General features: G+C 45.6%; 1 protein-coding gene and 1 pseudogene across 2 annotated transcripts in view; one reads left to right on the top strand and one right to left on the bottom strand.

Annotated features, from left to right (window-relative positions):
- The window catches only part of OSBP2 (oxysterol binding protein 2), a 160712-nt gene extending 146812 nt beyond the window's left edge, over nucleotides 1-13900 (bottom strand). The window contains exon 1 of one of the 2 annotated variants that reach the window (XM_039861750.1): nucleotides 13221-13900. In XM_039861750.1, the coding sequence (XP_039717684.1) occupies nucleotides 13221-13879 (659 nt within the window). In that variant the 5' untranslated portion in view covers nucleotides 13880-13900. The remainder of the gene's footprint in view (nucleotides 1-13220) is intronic. The other variant, XM_039861751.1, reaches the window with a different exon arrangement.
- Nucleotides 5310-5428, top strand: LOC120602070 (uncharacterized; annotated as a pseudogene).
- Nucleotides 13901-16306: the final 2406 nt, after the last annotated feature.

Here is a 16306-nt window from a genome sequence, read left to right as displayed (position 1 = left end):
CTTAAAAGAAAATCAGTTACCAAGCCAAGCAAAAGACTGAAATGCCATGAATTAGAGGTCAATTAAAGAAATAGCTGAGTCAAAATTTAACATACCAAGGTCAATTACAAATTTAAATGCACATATCACAAGTTTACAGATCTGGCGGTGAGACATGTAATTTATTCAGGAATCCTATTTTTTCCCTTCATGGCCTCCAGTATTATAGGCATTGATATTAATATCAGATGAAATAATCTTACATAAAAGTGACTCCCACCAAAATTCAACTCAAGCGCAGCTCAACTCCTGTCAAAACACGATAGCAGCCTGCAAAATCGAAGGCCTCATACCACAGGCAGTAGCAGACTCTCAAAACAGAGGCTGTGTTTAAAACAACCATCATCCCTGCTTGGCATGTTCATTCTTTTGTTCAGTCTACATGGCAGGCCAGCACTAGGTTCAGATCAGTGAACAAGACAGATGAGGTCTGTGCCTCCATGGGGTAGCAGCACTCCTGGGCCCCCATAGCATCCAACAAGGATGTGTGACCTTTTGTCTCTCTTCTGAACAAGAGAAGAGCCCTGTCAGCAGAGGGAATCTCCCTATGACAAGATTCCTGAACCCCAGGAGGATAGCCCACAGCCTAGCTACCCTCCAAAGAGGCCTCAAATGTGGCTGCCTCGTCCTCTGGCAAATCCAGCCCTGCTTTCCTTGACCGTATCTTGGGTTAAACGAGAAGTAAGCATTCACCACTAGCAAAACCCTTACATTCAACACATCCTTTCACTTATGAAAGTTTACCAAGTACTTTTCCACAGTTTGTTTTGTTTCAAACAGCCAAGCAGGGTAGTTTACACATGAGGAAAGTGAGTTTAGAACCTTCCTCCCACATTGGGCAGGGCTGACTTGTGTAACTAACAGAATGCTGTTGGAAATAACAAAGAGTGTAACTTTGAGGACAGGTCAAAAAAGACACTGCTTCCTGCTTGCTCTCTCTTGGATCATTCTTGGGAAAAGCCAGCTGCCATGTTGAGGACACTCAGGCAGCCCTTTGGAGAGGTCCACAAAGTGAGCCAATGGCCAGCACCTCTTCGCCAGGCATGTCAGTGAGCCATCTTGGAAGTGGTGCCTCCAGCTCCAGTCAAGCTTTCAGGTGAGTACAATCCTCCTGTGACATCCTGAGCCAGAATAACTCCTACTAACTGCCCATTCACGAATTCTTAACCCACAGAAACTCTAAGATGTTTATTACTGTTTTAAGCCACTAAACTTTGAGATGATTCATTGTGCAGCAATAGATAATACAGGGGGACACTAAGCCAGCCTCTCTAAAGATGATGGGTGTGGCTATGTGGAAGGGATAAGTCCAGCTGTGTGAAACAGAGAAACGTCCCAATGAGGACAGATGTTGCCTGGAAGCCCATTTTAGCTCAACAAAGAAAGAATTTTCTAGCATTCAGAGTTAATTAAGGCATACCAGTTTGTCGTGGAAGATAAAGGTTTGCTCTCTGTCACCTGAGAGGTTTGCTCAGAGGCTGGTGCTAATGGGGCAAAGATATTATGAGAAGAAGTCAATGAACAGACAGATGCTTGGACTGCATGGCCTTTAAGTTCCTTTCCTACCTAGAGATTCCTACAGCGCCACATCACCCAACTTAAACAGGGACCTGGAAAGCCTTGCTCTTCAGTTTCCCAGGCCCTAAAGACATGTCTGTGTAATGTGAGTCCAGCTAACAATTACTGAACACTGACTTAATGTGTGTTGGGTCTTCTGGGAGGAAATAGACAAAGCATGAGCTAATATTGAGAAGGCTTCAACTACAGGGCAGGGCAGGCACTCAGGTGAGAGAGAAGGGAATCTACTCAAAGGTTAAGAACGCCCTAATCCCATCTTCAGAAAGCAAGGACTCAGGCTGACAGGCAAAATAAATTCAAACTTAGAACTGCAGTACTCAAAAGAAGAAAATCACTTTTGTGCCTGTGTCTAGCAAAATAATTTCATTTTCTAAAAAATGGAGAATTTCAGAAAGGCACCTTTCTTGGCACGTCACGTGAACATCTCAGCAAATGTGGTACCTCCGCTCAGTCTACTTGCAAGTCTCCCAAGACTGGAAGCTGGAAGACACCATTTAGTCCCGTCCCCATGCTCCCCTGAGGCTCAGGAGCAAGGGTCCTCACCATCACTGGACTCGATCTATTAGTGACAGCAGGAAAAAAGGGAAACAAGCACCTGGATGCTGCCACAGCAACTCCCAAGTGCTTCCAAAGGCCTGTGGCCCCAGAGGCAAGAAGGCCAGTGAACAACTGGGGCCGTGCAAAAGCATCCTCCATTCTTTCTCTACCAGGTCAGCCCCCAGCTTCCCAGACACCTGGACTCTGATCTCCCAGTAATTAAGTCAACAGACATTTCCTCAATGTGCTAAGCCCATACCAGGCATAAATCACCTATGATATCTAATCTGTCCCCCAACTTCTTCTAGTTGGTTCCTCATCAAATTCTCAGAAAGTTGAGGCTAGAAGGAACCCCAGAGATCACTTAATCCAGCCCTCTTACTTTACAGATGAAAAGTGTGATTACTGGAAGAGAGGTAAGAGGCTGAGAGAGACTGAAGAATTTTTCCCAATTGTTAATACCCTTCTTGGATTACAATTACATGTCCACACTCTTTGCCATAGGACTCTGCATGATCACCCGCTAGAATGGGGAGTGGGTATGTTCCTACTCCACTGATATATATCAGATGGAACCATGTACCTTGCTTGATACAGCCAGTGGCACATGGACTATGGTGAGGGTGTGCAGGCTTGAGCCAGGCTGCTGTGGGGAGCAGCCCTCTTCTGCCACTCAAAAAGACTGGACTACAGAGAGGAAAATAAGAAGAGAAGCAGACGTAAGAAACAAGGAAAGTGTGCAAATAACTGGGCAGGCTTTATAATACCATTCTGTGATCTCGCCAAAAAAAAAAAAAAAAAAAGTCTTTTAGATGCTCTGGAAAAATTTTGCTACTTGCAACCAAAAAGCCTTAAAAAATCACAACAATTGTAGATCTAATTCCTGGGCTCAACATGCTCCATGGTATTGATTCAGAGGGTAAAAATTAGTAGAAAACACTTTTAGTTCAATTTTGGGTCCAGTGATTAAAGCAATACTGCTGAAAATGTGGTCTCTGGATCGGTTCTGGTCCTTGCACCTCCACCTTACTCTCCTGGGATGCTCACTCTGAGGGAAGCCAGCTGCAAGGTAAGCAGTCTGGCTGCTCTGAAGCCATCATGCAACAAGGAAGCCCAAACTAGTCCATGTGGACAGAGCATAAAGAGAAGCTCCAAGACTCTGAGGAGAAAAAGAGATGCTCGGCCAGCCTCCAGATGGTCCAGCCCCTCCCATTCTACCCCAGTCACCATCTGAATGCGGCCACATGGAAGGGCCCAAGCCAGAACTGCCCAGCCAAGCCCTTTCTGAATTCCTAACCAATACAAACTGTGAGCAATAATAAAATTGTTGTTTTAAGCCTCAAAGTTACACAGCAATAGATAACTGATAAACCTAGTACACATGGGCAGCTGACCTTGCCAACTGTTTCAGTGTTTGGCGAGTATCTGATCACAAAGGAACAAGACCAGCTTCTTGCAAAGCCTCTAGAGCAAACACTCCTGCAGTATGGTCACATATAGAGCCCAACACTGAAGAGATCTGAGCCAGGCAGGGGATCTCCTGAATAAAGGTAACAAGTGGGGAACCAGAAATGAAGGAAGGATGCCCCCAACCATCCCTTTGTGGTGAAGGCTGATCACCCAAGTCTCCAAGTAGGACATGGCAATATCTACACCTGGGAGACCTGAGTGGGACGGGCTTGTTTTGGTGGGAAGACAGATAGAGCTTCAGAGAGTCAGAGGGGAGGCTTGGTGGTGTGGTGAATTCCAGAAAGCACTGGATACAGATCTCAGCTCAGCCACCCACTAAGAAGTACCAACGCAGTGGGACAAGCCCTGGCTTTGTCATTTGTAACCAAGGCATAACTATCTTTCTCCCCAGGCTGTCATCAAATGGGATGACATATATGTAAGCACCTTATACACTATTAAACACTGTTTAAATTTGCTCATTATTAGACTCTAAGATAGAACAGGTAAAAAAATACAAGATTTCTGACTCAGTCAAAATGTTTGCACACAATAGAATATATATATGTCAAATTATAATGTACACCTGAAAATTATATAATTGTATTAACCAATGTTACCTCAATAAACTTAATTAAAAAAAACTTTTTTTGTCTCATGCATTGAATTTTTCTTCAACAAGCCAAAGACCTTAAAAACAAATCGAATAATCTGAAGACATGAAGTAAAATAAAACACTAAGGTTTTGTACCTCTGCCTCCCCTCTTTTCAAAGATTCCTGCAAGTCGAAGCAGCCTGGTTATCTAGGCAAATTACTGTTTCCACATGCCTCATCCTAGCACCACAGTTAAAACCCAGTGATGCCAGCCATCCTCCCAGTCACAGCATAATCCAGAATGGCTGATTCCAGGGCTGGGACAGGACAAGTACAAGAAGAGTCTGAACATCTTTATAAACCAGACACGGAAAGCTATCAATACCATCAGAGTCCTATCCAAAGGACTCCAGAGCCAATTGAAGGGGCCCCACTAAGCAAAGACAAGGCAAGGGAATATGAGCATCATTAAGGGCAATAAGGCAGTGGGCTGAAACAATGCAAACGTGCTTGTATCCATCCATGAGACTATAGTGTCACTTAAGAAAAAACTGATTGGTCACCATTGGAAGATAAGAACCAACTCCTTATTTTGAAAGCTTGTGAATAAGGGAAAGAATCGAGTATTTATTCTGCCTTTTCTGTGTGAACTATATCCTCAAGTAAAGCATGAGGGCTAAATTTTTCTTTATGGAGGTATTCCTGCTAATAAATGAGGAAGTGACAGAATTATAATAATCTAAGACCTATTTTCACTCGCTGCTAACATCACAAACTGAGAAGGCACTAGACGTTATGAGCTACTGATAGAAGAACACATCACCACCTGATCAAGTTTCTAGATCCATCTATCAAATTAAGGAACTACAGAGAACATAGGAACATGTTAACCTACACCGAGAATACAATCAGCAAAACTCAGACTGTGGGAAATTCTATGGGCAGAACTTATTTGGGTCCTAATATTAACAAATATATATATGTGTGTGTGTGTATATATACAAAACTGTGAATGATGACTGGATATTTAATGATAACAGGAATTGTTGCTAATATGTTTTAGTTGTAAAAATGGTATTGTGGATGTGTTCTTGAAAATCCTTATCCTTTAGTCTATGGCCATGCTACCCTGAACAAGCTCGATCCCATCTGATCTCAGAAGCTAAGCAGGGTCGGGCTTGGTTAGTACTTGGATGGGAGACCACCTAGGAAGACCAGGTGCTATAGGCATAAAAAATAAGGGATTGTAAACTGACGAGGTCCTTGTAATCTGTGAGATCAACCAAGGGTTGCCTCGCCTGAAAAAAAAAAAATCCTTATCCTTTAGAGATACATACTGAAATATTTACAGGTTAAATGTGCTATTTGGGATTCAGTTCAAAATGGTATGAAGGGGGAAATAAGATGAAATAAGATTGGCCAGGAAGTTCGAATTGTTGAAACTAGGAAATAGTGAATGGGGGTTCATTATACTACTGTCTACACAAATATATTTAAAATTCTTTGTAACAAAGAGTTTTAAATATAAATGAACACAATAGGCTCTCAATATTGTCACATATCCTTGGCTCATGATAAGCATCAGAAAAGGAGCTGAAAAGCTGGGCCATATTGCTACTTCGATAGTCCAGGCTGCGTGTTGGGTCTTTATAACATGAAAAAAGATTAAAATTACAAAGTATGTCTTCTATTAAAAAAAACAAAACACTGAAATTTGAGAATCTACTAAGTACAAGGTACTATGCCCAGCACCCAAGAGGGCACTAGAGTGGGAAGACATGGCTCTATGCTCTGGTGGGGAGCAGGGAGGTGTTAATCTAATAGAGGGAGATGGACCAACACCCTGCTAACAGGGGTGCACAGCCAGATGACATAATCTACAAAAAGATATCAAAAGGAGGATAGCTCTGCCAGCCCATCTCGTGGACGCATCCAGGCGGGTCCATGCTGAAGTGACCTGGAATTAAGACCGTTCTGCTAGGATGTCTGCAGCAATGAGGAAGGGGTCTCCTGGATGAGGGGATGGCAGGTGCATAGATCTGGAGGGGAGAATGAAAGGTATGTGGTTTGCACAGAGGGAATAAGGCAAGGTGGGAGGAAAAGGGTCAAGGCCAGGGGAAGGGGAGAGATAAGGGAAAGGAAGCAGGGGGATCTAGCTGAGAAGGGCAGAGAGTGGTGAGCCCAGGGAAGTTGTACACTATATTTTAGGAAGGCAGCATCTATGGCTGCTTCAAAGAACAACACAATCTGGCAGTTTCCTATGCGAATTCAGTAATGCCATCTGCCCTCTTCTGGTTTAGGCACTGGCCCAGCAAAGCAGATCAAATGGTATGAGTCAAGACTGTTAAATCAGTATTAAATGCACAGAGCTGTAGCTAAGCATGTGATGAGGTGTCAAGAGGAGTGAAGCTAAGTGATCAAAACTCTGAGAACTCTTAAAAATGGAAACAGACGCAGGAAAGAGTCACACATAAAAAGCATATGGAACCCAGCATGACCCCAGAACTCAATGACAGTTTGCTTTGTGTGTATGATTAAAGCCACATTTCTGTGTGACGACACCTGGTATGTCATGATTCACCACATCAAGCTGCCAGTTTCAATTGTGTTCAGGGTGTTTCTACCATCTCCTCTCCCTACATGTCAGTATCCAGGGTAGTTGTTCAAGAAACAGATCCATTTCCACCTTTTCCCCCTGGAGTAAGCAGATATTGACCTTGGTTTAAGGAACCTCACACCCTTTTCACAGGCCTCTATTTATTTATTGACAGTTTGCCAACTACATCCTGAAAGACGACAGGAGGCATGTAAGTCATATGCTGGACTACTCAGCTTCCTCAGGGCACGGATCCTGAACCTGCTGGCTTCTTACTAAATGGCCAGGATGGATGCAGACTTCCCTTCTCCTCCTCCTCCACCCAGGGGTTTGATGAAGGTACACATGTCTGTCACCCACACTGCCTTATACTCTGTTAGCCCTCAATAAATGATTCAACCAAAGCTGGTGTGTGCTCACTGTGACGATGCTCCAGACTGCATATCGGGCCCCAATCTTGGATAAACAGATCCTCCCTGAAGAAGGTACAAGGGTCAGTAGCAGCTGGAGAACTCACACCAGACATTCTATGGAAGGCACAAAAGGACCTGCGGAAGAAGGAGGTCCATATGGCAAGTGTATCCCAGCCGTATGTAAAATCGAAGCCACCAAAGGCCTTGGGGAGGTCTACATCAGAAAAGTGTCTATGAAGCAATAAAGGGCCAACCACATGGTTGAAGGCTCCACAGAGAAAGCCCTCAGCACACAGCACAGCAGACCCTGCAAGACTGGCTTGTGCTTCCTCTGACAGGAAACAAGAAGTCACTCTGCCACTCAAAGCCAAGTGTAAGCGCTCACTCTCCTTGAACCAAAGTGAGAGTCGGCCTTTACCCCTGACTGACATTGCCAAAGTCTGCAAGGAGTAAGGAAGTCAGACCTGTGCAGAAAAAATTAACACAGCGGGCCTGAGACAGCTCTTTCTTTGAAAGGCCTGTGTCTAAGGCTGGCCCTTGGCTGGTATGTGGGAGTCTGAATTTGGAAGGGAAAAAATCCACAACTGGTAAGGGTAGCTGACTGTACCTAAACTGCTTGTCACAAACAATATGGTCTGTGCAGAACACCTGCTTTCCTTCCTGGAGTCTAGCCTTTTGGAATGTGCCAGGCAGAGGGTACCCATGTGACCAGCCCCCGGTGAAAACTCTGAGCAAGGAATCTCTAACAAGCATCCCCGCTGGGCGACATTTCACATGTGTTGTCACCACTTGTTGCTGGAGGAAGCAGCATCTCCTGTGTGACTATGCTGGGAAAGAACTCTTGGAAGCCAGCCCCTGGTCTCCCCAGACTTCACCCCAGGCCCCTCTTGTCTTTGCTGACTGTGCTTTGCTATCATAAAGCACAGCTTTCAGCGCAATGTGATGGCTGCGTCCTGTGAGTTCTCCTAGCGGTCATTGAACCTGGGTTTAATCATGGAGACTGTGACACAGTCTCCACAATGTGAGGAGGGTCTAGAGGAGAGAGAAGGGCAAGGCATGGCAATTTCATCAGAGGTGGGATGAGGGAGGAGGTAGCAAGCATGACTCAGAAGCTTTCAGCTATTCATAGACAGAGGGAAGGTAGGAGGAGGAGCAGGTTTTGTGGGGAAAATTACAATTTGTGTCACTAGACCTTGCTAAGAACATTGTTGTGCATTGTACTCCTCCAAAATATGCTGCTAGTCCACTCATGACCTCTTTGTAATACCCGTCTGCTAAATGCTAAGAAAATATACTTCAAACAAATGTTTACACATTATCAACCTGTGTGCTCCTTTTCACCCTCCTAATGATCTCATATCATGAAACACTGAATTGTATTTCAAATTAAAGCTAAATCCAATATAATAAGGCTACCTTCCAGAGTGGAGACCTCAACAGCTTAACTTTCAGACTTGCACTTTCAACTTTACATTTCAGGGACACTTTGCAACTAAATAGTCTTTTCCATCTCTGTCCTTCAAGGATTACCTACACTGACATTGAAAACACCATTTCCCGGAGCCAAGTATCCTTGAATGTTTGCCTTTGAGAGTTGGCCTCGCTGGAGGAATGAGTATGTGATCCATCCTAAAGGCAAGGAGATCTTGGTGTGTCATCTTCTATTACCTGGCCACCACCCCAAAAAGGGCCCAGCTCACCACGTGTTCAGTGGTCTTTCTCAGGCAGGGGACTTAACAAAACTTACTTTCACTTGACTGCAGCCTTCTTTCTCACGAACCCCGACTAATTTCTTTGAGACTTTCTTTGCTTACTGGCTTAGCCATTCCTTCCCATAGAGCAATCGGAACAATAAATAAATAAAAACAAATGCTTCTGTTTGAAATCGTTTTCTGGGAAACAAATGTCATTTATAATGGCACCAAACAGGCAATTGGTATAAAACAAAACAGAATTTTGCTTAACTAAATTAATTTTGCTTAACTAAAGCTTATGGTTGGCACACACCATAAGGATTTGCTGAAGCCAATACCTTTGAAAATTCCACATCATTTATTAATTTTTCTCTAATTTCATGTAATTACATGTGTCCTATGAGATGAGAACTGAGGGTAAAATTTTTCAAATAGAAACTAACAAGCAAAACAAACAAACAAAACAAAACTGAACACAAAATCATATTCTCCTGGTTGGTTTCTGAATAGACATGTGATTGAGTGTTAAGTAATGTATAAGAACCTCATCTCCTGTATTTATTTATGTTCCTACTACATTGTTGGGAAGAACTAAAAATCTGCCAACAATTACCCATACTTCTCAGAATTTCTTTCTATATGTGACAACATTTACAAAGAGCAATTTTTTATTCCTGATAATATGAATGTTTCCAAGCCCAGCTGTTAATACTATGCCTTTCTCTCTTCAAATGAGCTTAAGTGATCAAATGAGCTTCTCAAGCAAAATCCAGGGCAGAAATACCCAAGGAAACCACACTCGATGGAGAAATTCTAATCCAACCTCCCACTGATTTTCTATTAAGGTAAAAATAATAAGAATTGAAATGCAGGTCAAGACTATGAGATACTGCAGTATACCCATTAGATTGACAAAAATCAATGCTGAAAATGCCAAATTTTGCAAAGGATATAGATCCACAAAATCTCTTATTAATTGCTGGTGGGAGTATAAATTGGTACAACTTCTTTGGAAAACAGTTCAGGATTATATAAGGCCATTCACATTCTCTATATCTCAGCAATTTCATCCAAGAAGAATTCCTGCATGTGTCCAGGAATTTTTGTAATCACCTATCAAGAGGAAAATGCGTAAATAAAAAGTGGTACCCTCACGTCCTGGACTGTTATAAAGCAATCAACATAAGCCCCCCACCAATCGTATACAGTACATATACTCTTTTTTATAAGGTTAAAAATGGTTGAAATGAAAAATAAGAGTTTTTTAATTGCATGTAGATAAGATAAAACTAAATAAAAAGGAAAGAAAGGTGATGGTGGCCAGGATTTGGGATGGTGGTATCCTGGAGGGGGGCAGGTTGGAGGATGGGAAGGGGCAGAAGTACAAGAAATATGTGCCCATATTTTTTCCAAATACATTCCTCTAAACACCAGGCTTCAGTTAGTTTTTAAAAAATTATTACAGAATAGTCTTTTCCAAATGGCAGCGTAGAAAGAGAAATGACTCTGATTCCTTCTCCACCAGCCACATCACCCCAGCAGAGAAATCTGACTCTATTTGGCCCCTAAGAAAAGGAGATCATGAATAAAAATTATTTCACTCTGTTTCGAGCTTACAAGCCCCTGATCTTGCCTCTGTTCCAGCCACAGACACTTGAAGAGCTGGAGACCTGGGAAGGCTGGTGCTGGACACAGACAGAGCCCTGGATAACCCACCTCACTGCTGTTAGAATTATTAGTGACAGGCCTGGAGGGTGCTCAGTCCTCGACCCCAGCATGCAGGATGGTCGTGCCTGGTCTAGAAGCCAGAATTCAGATCAGAATCAGGAACAGGAGAGTTTTGTCAAACATGTGAAGGGCCAAGAGACAAGAGGAGGGGCAGACCAGAATGTCTTCCAGAAGGCAGAGCAGGAGTGCATGGAAGAAGGGGCAATTTGGGCTCCACCTCAGAAGGGTGTTTTTAGCACACGGAAACTTACTCATCTCCAGTGGCATTAGGCACGACCTGCAAGCTGGATGCCTCTAAGTAAGTCACTGAAGCTCATTCATTCTGCCTCAGTTTCCCTTCTTATAAAATGAGAATGAAGACATCTTCATGGCCAGCTTCACATGGGACTAAATGAGAGCGTAAGGCTGTACAAATATCAGGAATCATTCATTCCACACAGGCAAGTCAAGCAATAATTCTGCCCACTTTAGAATCTAGAAATGCCCCAAAATGAAACTACAGAGCTGAACTGTGCAAGCACATACGCAAGAAACTCGTTCCCACATCCTTCTCTCTCCAAACCAGTACTTGTCCCCAAAACCTTAACAGCAAGCAATAAGAATTTTCTTAGTTACCCAGAGAATGTGCACATTTGAGATTACCTTGAAATGCCAACTTGTCTATACAGGCATACCGTGGAGATAAGGCAGGTTTGGTTGCAGACCACCACAATAAAGTGAATGTCACAATAAAGTGAGTTGCAATCTTTTTGCTGGTGGAGGGTCTTGCCTTCGGTTTGTGTAAAAAATGTAACATCTGTGAAGTGCAATAACGCGAAGCACAATACAATGAGGTAAGTCTGTACAACTTATTTTAAGAGAAGAAGATGGGAAATGTTTGCTCTTCCAATTAAAATCAAACAAAAATGCATGAGGTCAGGTTTTCCTTCCACCAGAACTAGGCCTTCCTGGCACTGTGGGACCCTGTACTCATAAAATTACCATGACTCCTTTAGGTTAGTAGTACCTGGTAAAATACGCATAGCTCAGAAATGCTGAACTCAAGGGTGAGTGAGTAAACATTAGGGCACACATCTGGGACAGGCACAGACTTCAGAGTGTAAAAGTCCTGGATCAGAATCTCTCCTCACTGCTCACTGTCCCCATCAAATCTCAGAACCCCTTAACTGTACAAGAGGACAATCCTAAAGCCTACCGGACAGTGTGGTTATAAGGATGAATAAATAAACATAATGTAAAACAAGGTGTGTAGTCCACAGCTGATATACCCTATGTGTTATATCCCTTGCCTTTAAGAAAACAGAGTGATACTTATTTATAGCAAATCACTTATGATTGCTCTCATTGCATGTTAGTGAAATATTTACTTACCTGACAGTATGGTAAGTGGGATAAAAACACCATTTGGAAAAAGATCTCTCTTTGCTCAGTCGCCTAACTCTAAGAACACTATGTGCTGTGTGATGTGTCTGAGGCAGCTGAATGAGCCAAGAGACAACACCCCACATGAAAAGGGAGCATTAGAAACACATGTCAGCTTTCTCCCCTGCCAGGAATTAAAGATGGTGGTCTCCATTTTGGAATGAGAACCAACACTTAAGTTCAGTGGAGCTCCCGAATTCTCTGGGGCACCACAGACTCAACCATCCTCTAAAAGTTATTTCAAAAAGGCTAGGAAGGACCATACAAGCCCTATGGCGGGTGACCTGAAGGAATACTGCCTGAGTGAAGTGAGTAAACAACAAGGCAGCGGCCTCCTGTTTGCAATGATAATGGAGCAGTGCTTGTCAGACTGTGGTCAGGAGCAACAACACCTGGGAACTTGTTAGAAATGCCAAAACTCAGCCCCTCTAGATCCACTGCATCAAAGACTCAATGTGTGTTGTGTAAGTATGCATCTCGTGTTTCAACAGCCCTTCAGATAATGCTGATATTCGCTCAGGTTTGAGAACCAATGGTATATAGAGTGGTCTGAGATCTCAAAGTTCGAACCAACCATCGCCAGGAAACATACCAAGGCAACAGCCAGTGAGAAAGGAGAGAAAGCCTTCATATCATTATCTTTTCAACCATTCCAGAGAGCAGTGTTACCTATCCCACCACTGAACTTCAGTTTTGAATCTCATGGTGCTTCTGGAATAAGAAAGGCCATAGTGAGACACTTCCGGGTCTCCACAGAAGGCAGCCCTTCTGTGAGTGAGTCCCAAGGACTAAACAAGGTTACTGCCCCCCTCAACCCCTAATACAATGATCTTAGCTCCTGAATCAAGGACTTTGGGGGCCTGACTCAGGCTAGTTGCCCCAGGTCCCACCACTACCAAGACCAGAGGGGCCCTGAGGCCCCAGATTACTCCCTCACTCCTCCTCCCTACTCATACCCTAAACCCAAGCCTGCCAGAGGTTATGTCGACAGGGGACTCCTCTGCCAAAGGTCAATGCCCCCCACTGAAGGCATTACTTCTCCTAGAATGCATGTTCCCAAACATCCCTAAGCTAGTAGTAGTGTCCTCCAACCCTGGATGCCATCTGTGACCATCACTGCAGCATCATCACTCTCCAAACTCATATGGCCCACCCTGGCACTTCCATACCTGTAGTAAGACAGTAGGCCGTTGCTGAGCACGAACCAGCGGCGCTGATAGCCCTTCAGGTAGTTGGTCCACTTAAGGAGCCAGCCCTTGAAGCTGTCCAGAGGCAGCAAGACCACTGGGGCGGTGGAGGTCGTAGCAGACCCTGACGTTGGAACCCCCAAAGCCATCTTTTCCTGTCCTGGTCGCAGAAGAGGCGGGGTCTTTGCCACCGGCTGCGACCCTGACTCGAGTTTGCTCAAGGGCACTCTCCCCACCACTGGTCCCAGCGCTGGTGGCTGTTCGGATGAGGCCTTGGTGAAGCACCCAGCCCCTACACTTGAGCCAATCTCTAGCCGGGGCCCTGACCCCGGCCCCAACCCCGGCAGCAGTTCCGATCCCTGTTTGAAGCCCTGCCTTGGCGCGTACGTCTTCTCGGACTCAGGCTCGGATCCTGGCACCAGCGCAGAAACTGGCTCAGACACCTGTTCTGACACCCTCTCGGGCTCAGGCTCGGGCACTGGCTGAGACTTGGGCTCCGGCCCGGAGCCGGGCGTGGAAGCGCTCATGCTCGGCGCCGCCGTGTGGCACGACAAGCAGGGGACAACGGTGAACAGCGACGAGAGCCCGCGGGAGCGGCCGCTGCAGCCGCCGCCTCGGCACAGAGCGGCCGCTTTCCCCATAGAGCCAGCCGACTAGAGCGCGGCCGAGCCGGGGGGAGGGGGCAGCGAGAGGCGGTGGCCGGGGCGGGGCCGGGGGCGTCACGAGCGCGCGGCGTGAGGCGGGGGCGCGCGCAGGTCCCTCCGCGGCGGCCCCCGGGCGCTCCGCGCCGCCTGCGTCGACCGGTTGTTGTCCTCTTGGCGTGCAGCGGACAGGACTTGGATACCGGCCTTTCTCAGGCGTCGCCAACGCTCGGCTCAGGCTCTGGCATTCGAAAGGCAGGCACCCTAGAAACACCTGTGGGGCGAGAGCTTGGTGGTCGGGCGACAAGGAAGGGACGGCGCCCTTCAGGCCACCGTCCTTGCCTGCGCCCCAACCCGTGCCAGGCGCTGGAGGAACAATGATGAATGCAGAGCCTGCCGGCTCCCAGCGTAGCCTGTGCCCGCGGAGCCCAGCTCTGGCGCTCCCGTGCCCGGGGTGGGTTCGCTCCCCGAAACCCAGGAGAGCGGGGGTGAGGGAGTAGGCGGGGAGCAGGTGCCGCGCTCAGAAACCAATTAATGCGCCCGAAGTGCAGGCGCCCGGCCAGGTGACGCTAAAAGTTAAGGAAGGGGCCCACAGCCCCCCGTGGCAGCCGTTACCTGTCTGTGGATCCTGTCCAAGGCGACCAGGCTCCGTAGCCTGAAGCCGCCGCCGCCTCCACCTTCTGGGCCACCTGGCCTCTGGTTTATGCCAGGGCATTTCGCAGCATGTGGCGACATGGTTCAGGCTCTCTGTAAACAAATATAGAGTGTTTGTCCAAAAGCGGATTCTTAACTTGAACCTCCTGGATATCCCTGGGTAATCTTGCCTGGTGGTCTGTAAAGTTCTGCAGTAAGCGGAGTTTTACGGTTCTAGGGAGAAGGTCCATAGTTTTCATGGGATTACCAAAGGAGTCTGTGATCTCAGAAAGGTTAAACATCACAGATTTTAAAGACCATCCTAAAGAGGAAGGTCGATAATTACCACAAATAATCGGAAATACAAGTTGAAAGGTTGGCTTTTAGACTTCTGCCCAGACCCTTCAAGCACTAGACCTCTGGGCAGGCTCCCCTTTGCTCCTCCCACGTGCCTTACTCTCCCCCTGCCCACCGTTTATTCCTGATCTTTGCTCGTGACAAGACTGCTTGTGCAGGAACCAGCCTCCTACATGAAGTGATGTCAGGAGCTGAGCAGACTTGAAGGTCCTAGAAACGGGAGATGCAGACACTCCGCTAAGGAGAAGTCTCTGCCATCTTTACTGGTGACTCTGGATCTCTTTCTGGGGCACCTGCCTCTGAATGGTGATCTTACCTGCAGTTTTGCTTTGAGCTACGGAGTGCAGAAACCTGCCCATTTTGGTCTATCCCATAAGTATAAAAGTAGTCCTCAAACTTCAGTGTGCTGAGTCACCCCAAAGAAAAGCGATTGCTTCCCAGAACAGTGAGTAGAGAATTGGACAACTGGGGAATGGTGTGGGGTGCTTGCTTTTCATTTATACTCTTTAAAACTTTGAACTATTCAAAAAATAACAATTGCTTAAAATAACATTAGGCAAAATTATTAGAAATTTAGTTTTTCATCCCCATTTTCATTCCCAGGATTCTGAGTCAGTAGGTCTGAGGTGGAAGCCAGGATAATGTGTTTTAATGAGCATCTCAGGTGTTTCTAATGTGGGTGGATCATGGATCACAGTTTGATGGACAGTGACATGGAGGGAAAATCTTGGGATTTGGGAGTCAGAGCCACTGAGGGAATTCCAGTCCAGCCACTCCCAGCTCTGAGACCTTCAGCCATCATACTGAGCTTCCTTTTGCTCATTCATAAAATGAGGATAATAATCCCTGCCTCATAAATTGAGAGTAATAAAAGCATGTATGTAAAGCACACTTGGTATAGTAGGTGTTCAGTAGATATTTTCCAGTTATTTAAAGGATGCTCTGTGAAATGTTTGGTGAAATGAATTAAAAAGAGCCCAGAGCAGAAAGAGATGAGATCAAGGTTGACAGGCTTGGGAAATAGCCACAACCAGTGGGAAAAGCTCAGTGCCTGCTATATTTGTGCCAGATGTGTCTGCAATACCCAAGGAGGGAATACAACTAGTCAACAAATGCTTAATGATATGTTTTGACTGCTGCAATAAATTGATGACAGGGCTTAAGTCATCTACCAGAGTAGGTGAAGAAGCTGTCACAGAAAGGGCATGGTTGGCACTGAGTCAGGAGGACAAGGTGTGGAAGGACATTCAAGGCAAAGGGACACCAGTGTGCACAAAGTCTCAGTTCAGGAGAGAATACCTAATCTGGGAAATGACAAGAGCTTGGCATATTTGAAAGAGTAGGGCAGGAGATGGAACAGGGAGCTGGATGGATACCATACCACCCAGGAATGCCCTTTATCCTACAGAAAGTGGGCCCCCTGGGCACAGGGAGATT

This window comes from Pteropus medius, unplaced genomic scaffold (assembly GCF_902729225.1).
Source record: "Pteropus medius unplaced genomic scaffold, Ma_sr-lr_union100, whole genome shotgun sequence".
Taxonomy (NCBI): Eukaryota; Metazoa; Chordata; class Mammalia; order Chiroptera; family Pteropodidae; genus Pteropus; species Pteropus medius.
This window is presented reverse-complemented; position numbering and strand designations above follow the sequence as displayed.